General features: G+C 46.8%; 1 protein-coding gene across 1 annotated transcript; it reads left to right on the top strand.

Moving 5' to 3' along the window:
• Positions 1-3,883: 3,883 nt before the first annotated feature.
• Mrgprd (MAS related GPR family member D) lies at positions 3,884-4,849 on the top strand. The gene has a single exon (XM_021166056.1). It carries the CDS (start codon positions 3,884-3,886, stop codon positions 4,847-4,849), a length of 966 nt encoding a protein of 321 aa, XP_021021715.1.
• The last annotated feature ends 2,279 nt before the right edge of the window (positions 4,850-7,128 follow it).

Raw genomic sequence — 7,128 nt, 5'->3', positions numbered from 1 at the left:
TGCTGTAACAGTGACCACTGTTGAATGGCTTCAAAGAGAGAATCTGAAGGCTGGGCCAGTGGGATGTCTCCAGGCCTAAAGGCACTTGCTGCAAAGCCTGACAACTTGAGTTTAACTCTAGAATTTACAAGGTCGAAGGAGAGAACAGACTTCAACACATTGTCCACATAACTGCTAAGGCATGTGCATGTTAGTGAGCACTTGCATGCATACACACACACACAAACACACACACAAACACACACACACATACACACACAAACACACACACATACACACACAAACACACATACACACACACAAACACGTATGCTCTAGCACATAAAAATAAACAAACAAATAACTGAAATAAAAACAAGAAATTTAAGTTTACCCTCAGCTACACAGGGAGTTTGAGGCTAGCCTGGGCTACACATGAGACCCTGTCCCAGAAATAAAACAAAAACTGTCTGTTTTGGTACAAGTTCAAATACAGGTTCCCCTCTCTCCAAAGCCCCTTTCTTTCCTTGGTCCCATTTTGGCTTCCTTTCCATCTTTTTTGATAAGACCATGCTAGGAAAGGGCAGGGAATTCCCCCCCACCTGGTGTCCCAACCACCAACATTGTGGAAGGAGAGAACCATCCCCAGGTGCCCCACTCCCACCCCAAGAAGAAAACAGCTGAATGTAAGAGAAAGAAATGTCTTGAAAAACAAACACCTGACAAAATAAGAAAGAAAACAAGCAAATAAAAAAGGTAGAAAGTTGTAGTTTTAAAAAATTATGAAGACCGGGGCTGAAGAGATGACTCAGAGGTTAAGAGCACTGACTGCTCTTCCAGAGGTCCTGAGTTCAATTCCCAGCAACCATCTGTAATGGGATTTGATGTGTCTGAAGACAGTTACAGTATACTCCTACACATTAAATAAATAAATATTTTTTTAAAGTATGAAAAGCTGGAAGTGGTGTGTATGCCTTTGATCCTAGCACTCAGGAGTCAGAGATAGACCAATTCCTGTGAGTTTGAGGCCAGCCTGGTCTATGTAGTGAGTTCCAAACCAGCCATGGCTACATAGTGAGACTCAGCCTCAAATGTAAAATAAAATAAAATAAAATAAAATAAAATAAAATAAAATAAAATAAAATAAAAAATGGTACTGGGGCTGGAGAGATACCTTTGTGGTTAAGAGTGCTTCCTACTCTTGCAGACCTGAGTTCAGTTCCCAGCACCCACGCCAGGTGACTCACAACCATTTGTAACTCCAGTTTGAGGGACTCTGACACCATCTTTCTGGCCTCTATAGGCACCCACAGATATGTCATACACACACTGAGGTACATGATCAGAAAAGGAAAAATAAATAATTTGCCAGGCATGGTGGTACACGCCTTTAATCCCAGCAATCAGGAGTCAGAGGCAGGTGGGTCTCTGAGTTCAAGTTCATCCAGCCTGGTCTCGAGTTCCAGGATAGCCAGGGCTACACAAAGAAACCCTGGAGAGAGGGGGGAGGGGGAGGAAGAGGGAGAGGGGGAGGGAGAGGGAGAGGGGGAGGGAGAGAGAGGGAGAGAGAGAGACTGCAGTGAATTTTATACTGACAAGCAGGGACCCAGAAGGCAGGAATACTTTTATATTAACACATTACACTACCCAGTGGTGCTCAAGCTGGGTGAATGCCTGACTAGACCTGAAACAAGAATAGTTGGAATTGGAGCTCTGTTTTGGAGCTCTGAAGTCCAGTCACACGTACACAGAAATACCAGACAGATGGTTTTACCTTCTGCCAAGCCTACGAAGAAAGTGGATCTCACAGGATACAAACTGTTCTGGAAGGCAGAGGAGCAGCCACAGCTCCAAGGCTGTGGTTTTACAACCACAATAACAACAGACAGAAGCAGCAGCAGGAGTGGAGCCATGCACTGGAGAGCTTTATCTCTGAGCAAGGACGAAGGTGCTTGGAACAAGAGCAGGTCACTGTCGTGCAAGTGACACATATTGCCTTCTCAGCCAATGGGAAGCTGAGGCAGGGGGATCAGGGGTTCTAAACCAGCCTGGGTTCCATGACACCCTTTCTCACAAAACCAAAACCAAAACCAAAAAACATATCACACTAGGTAAAAGAAGAAGAGGAGGAAAAGGGGTGGGAGAGGTGGACTGGAGAGATGCTTCCGTGGTTTAGAGCACTTGCTGTTCCTGCAGGGGACCTGGCTTTGGTCCCCAGCACCCACATGGCAGCTCACAGCAATAATTCCAGTTCCAGGAAATGTGACATCCTCTTCGAACCAACATGGCCACTGCATGTGTCTGGTACACACATACATGCAGGCAAAACATCCATGTCCTTAAAAAAATAAAAGAATTTTTAAAATGATGAAACTAGGTTGGGTATGCTGTAATCCTAACTCTTGGGATGCTGAGGCAGGAGGATCAGGAATTCAAGTTCATCCTTAGCTACATTGGGAATTTGAAGCTAGTCTGGGCTACATGAGACCCTGTCAAAGAAAAGAAAAGAAAAGAAAAGAAAAGAAAAGAAAAGAAAAGAAAAGAAAAGAAAAGAAAAGAAAAGAAAAGAAAAGAAAAGGAGAGAGAGAGAGAGGAAGGAAGGAAGGAAGGAAGGAAGAAAGAAAGAAAGAAAGAAAGAAAGAAAGAAAGAAAGAAAGAAAGAAAGAAAGAAAGAAAGAAAGAGAAAAGGAAGGCAGGGAGGGAGGGAGGAAGGAAGGAAGAGAACCAGGTGGTGGTGGCACACTCCTTTAATCCCAGCACACAGATGGCAGAGGCAGGAGGATCTCTGAGTTCAAGTCCAGCCTGGTCTACATAATGAGTTTGAGACCATAACTGCCAAAAGAGCTCTGATTGGCTGGCCTCCATCCAGGACAAGCTATTAAAAAAGCCATTTGAGACACTTGATACGTAGAACACCACTTAAAATACCAGGAGTGAAATGTCCAGTATATGCATGAACCTGATTGGATGCTCCTATCCCACCTAATCTGTTTTTGTTTTGGTTTGGTTTTGGTTTTTACTTTTTTGGTTTTTGGTGGGGTTTTTTTTGTTTTTGTTTTTGTTTTTGTTTTTTGGTTTTTGGTTTTTTTTGAGACAGGGTTTCTCTGTATAGCCCTGGCTGTCCTGGAGCTCACTTTGTAGACCAGGCTGGCCTCAAACTCAGAAATCCACCTGCCTCTGCCTCCCAAGTGCTGGGATTAAAGGCGTACACCACCACGCCCAGCTTGGTTTTTGTTTTTTGTTTTGTCTTAAAATGTTCTGTTTTGCCCTCTGGTATCCCGAGCTTTTGTCCCCGCCGGCAAGAACACACTCAGGACAACCGGAATCTTCTACAGCAAAGCTTTATTGCTTACTTCTCAGGAAGACCCCGACCCCAGAAAATGGAGTCCCTTATATAGCGTTCAGCCATGACGTTTCAGCACCTGATGTGGCGTGACAGCTCCTGATTCATTGCTCGCCCATCACCCCACTATTACACCCCGAGAATGGGCAGTGACTAGGAGTGAGTTCACTCTCGCACTTGCGCACAAGGCTTGTTTACTAGTTAGGCACAGCGGAGGCCAGCGCCATCTTATAATGGCGATTGCTCGCGGCACACACGGCTCTCCACACTCTGGTAACAGACACATTTTGGATCTCAAACCCAACCATCTTCCTGATATATTAGCCTCGGAGTAAAGATACTTTTTGCCGACTTGAACTTGGTTTCATGGTGGGTTATTCCCAAATTCTTGGACTCTAACAGGAGAAGAAAAGAAAGAAAATACTCAGAAACTTGAGCTGGCAGAGAGGTGGAGTGTATGTAGCAGGTCAGTGCCTGGTCCTGTGGTAGATTCAGGCACAGTGGGACCCCCACTAGTCCATAACACAGAATTTAACATGAGTTCGTCTTCCACCCATAGGAATGAACTCCACTCTTGACAGCAGCCCAGCTCCAGGTCTGACCATCAGTCCCACCATGGACCTTGTGACCTGGATCTACTTTTCAGTGACATTCCTTGCCATGGCCACCTGTGTGTGTGGGATGGCAGGCAACTCCATGGTGATTTGGCTCCTGAGCTGCAACGGTGTGCAGAGGTCTCCCTTCTGTGTCTATGTGCTCAACCTGGCGGTGGCAGACTTCCTCTTCTTATTCTGCATGGCCTCCATGCTCAGCCTGGAAACAGGACCCCTGCTCATAGCCAACATTTCTGCCAAAATCTATGAAGGGATGAGGAGAATCAAGTACTTTGCCTATACAGCAGGCCTGAGCCTGCTGACAGCCATCAGCACCCAGCGCTGCCTCTCTGTGCTTTTCCCCATCTGGTATAAGTGCCACCGGCCCCGGCACCTGTCATCCATGGTATCTGGTGCACTCTGGGCACTGGCCTTCCTGATGAACTTCCTGGCTTCCTTCTTCTGCGTCCAATTTTGGCATCCCAACAAACACCAGTGCTTCAAGGTGGACATTGTTTTCAACAGTCTTATCCTGGGGATCTTCATGCCGGTCATGATCCTGACCAGCACCATCCTCTTCATCCGGGTGCGGAAGAACAGCCTGATGCAGAGACGGCGGCCCCGGCGGCTATACGTGGTCATCCTGACTTCCGTCCTTGTCTTCCTCACCTGTTCTCTGCCCTTGGGCATCAACTGGTTCTTACTCTACTGGGTGGATGTGAAACAGGATGTGAGGCTCCTTTATAGCTGCGCCTCACGCTTCTCTTCGTCTTTGAGCAGCAGTGCCAACCCGGTCATTTACTTCCTCGTGGGCAGCCAGAAGAGCCACCGGCTACAGGAGTCCCTGGGTGCTGTGCTGGGGCGGGCACTGCGGGATGAGCCTGAGCCAGAGGGCAGGGAGACGCCATCCACGTGTACTAATGACGGGGTCTGAAGGGAGCCCACCCAGGACCTCCTCCAAAGCCCCACCCAGCCCTTCCCTAAAAGTACCCAAAAAGCCTGCAATGCAAAGGCCTTGCACCTCAAAATGTTTGGGTTACTTTCCTCTCTGCCAGGGAGGGTCTACCACTATCACCTTGTGTTCCTAATCTAAACTAAGAGGTGAGGCAATATGTCTCTCTGTTTTACCTGTTTAGACACAGATCCTAACTTTGGGTCCCATCATGGACAAGGCTGTCTGGGAAATGGAGTTTCCCAATGGAGAGAGTGTCTCATGCAGGTTGAAACGGTCTTTCCTACCCCCCTTGTCTCCCCAAGATGACATCTGTTCTAGCTTCATTTCTGTTGCTGTAACAGGTTCCCTGACAAAAGGTATCACAGGGGAAGAAGCTGTTTACTTGGCTCACAACTACAGATAACAACCCATCATTTCAGGGAAGTCAAAGCAGAAATGTAAGCAGCTAGTGACACACACACAAAGTCAAGTAGAGAAAGAGCACAAATGCATAGGTCCATCCCTGCTTGCTTGCTCTCAGATAGCTTATTACATCCTCTCTTATTCTGCTCAATTATCTGCCTAGGGAATAGTGTTGCCTACAGCAGGCTGGGGCTTCCTGTGTCAATCGACAGTCAAGACAATCCCTCATAGACATGCTTACAAGCTAACCTCAATTTCTCACTGAGGCTCCTTTCATCCCAAGTGATTCTAGGTTGTGTCAAGTTGACAGTTAAAGCTAAGCAGCTTAGCGTATTGGACCTGGGGATATACTGGTAACATCATTTAGTGCACAAAGTGGTGTCTCTGATGCACGGTACCGCACCTGCAGCACATTGAGTGACTTTTCCTGGCATGACATGACACACATCCCAGATAGGGCACCAGTGAAGACCAAGGAACAATCCCATCCAATCACAGTCTGATGAAACAACACACGGAAGTGTAGTCCAGGGGTTACTTATAGAGATGTAGTTCAGCATTACTTACAGAAATGTAGGTGACCCTAAAACAGACATGTCACTGATAAGTTTCTCCCCAGCATGGATGACCATTTCCAGAGGTTCTGTAGATGAAGTGCTCCCCTTACTTAACCTACCCTTCTCTTACTAGCACCTCCCTAAACCATGACAACTGAAGTGGGGTTACATGCATCCAAGAGGAGGTACAAGAAAAAGGGAGAGGAGTCTCTAACCCTTACCACCCTCCTTTCCTAAGGGAATTCCTGCAGGCTTCATCCTGAAAGTCTCTGGTGGGAACTCTGAGCTGCTTAGTTACAGTGGCAATGGCTATGATTGATACTCAGAGAAGAGAATGCCACCTTCTCTGACCCACATTTCACTGTCCTCATCCTCCACCTGACCCCTGACCCCTGACCCACCCTCGGGCCCTGACTTGGCCTGTGGGGTTCTTTTGTACCCCTTGTCCCCTGAGACATCTGTGCCAGTTATCCTTGTGACAGGAGAGGGCAGAAACACGGTGAGCCAGAGGCTGGGAAGAGAAAGAGAAGGACAGCACAGAAAGAGGTTGCTGAACAGGCAAAGCTCTGCAGGAGGCAGGCACAGTATGGAGCCTGAGTCAAGAGCCTTGCGTTCCTGCTTCAGTCCAGCTCCTAGAGGATCTGGAGGCTTCTGCACAAGCCAGTGCATCATGCTCAAGGTGACAGAGATGTTGGTCACCCCATTGTGTGTACATATATTACATATATCAAAATGGCACCTTGGACCCTATAAACCTGCATGATTCTTACATGTTAATAGTAAATAGTAACAATAAAAAGAAAGGAAAGAAAGAAAGAAAGAAAGAAAGAAAGAAAGAAAGAAAGAAAGAAAGAAAGAAAGAAAGAAAGAAAGACGTTTGTGTTTCTGACCTCCTGGCTCTGGTCTCTGAATCTCAGAGGTCGCATCTGCCCAGCCTATGAACCCTTTCTGGAATGTCATTGGGCTAGTTGTTTAGCACATGGATTTTGTTTGACTTGGGGTTTTTTTGAGCCCCACCCCCCCTTCCATTAGGAAAACGGTCCACCTTGGGAAATCATATCAGACTGCTAACAGCGAGTGACAGGCTCAGTCATTTTCTTTTTTAAAAGATTATTTTTAAGCCAGGCATGGTAGAAGCAGGCAGATTCCTGAATTTGAGGCCAGCTTGGTCTACGGAGTGAGTTCCAGGACAGCCAGGGCTCTGTAGAGAGACTTAGTCTCAAGCTGCCCCTCCTCCCACCCTCACTGCCATCACCAAATGCAGATTGTTATACAGGTGTCTTGCCTATATGTATGTCT

Source organism: Mus caroli, unplaced genomic scaffold (genome assembly GCF_978045245.1).
Source record: "Mus caroli unplaced genomic scaffold, Mus_caroli_1 scaffold_8, whole genome shotgun sequence".
NCBI lineage: Eukaryota > Metazoa > Chordata > Mammalia > Rodentia > Muridae > Mus > Mus caroli.
The sequence above is the reverse complement of the archived record's forward strand: the minus strand, read 5'-3'. Positions and strand labels throughout refer to the sequence as shown.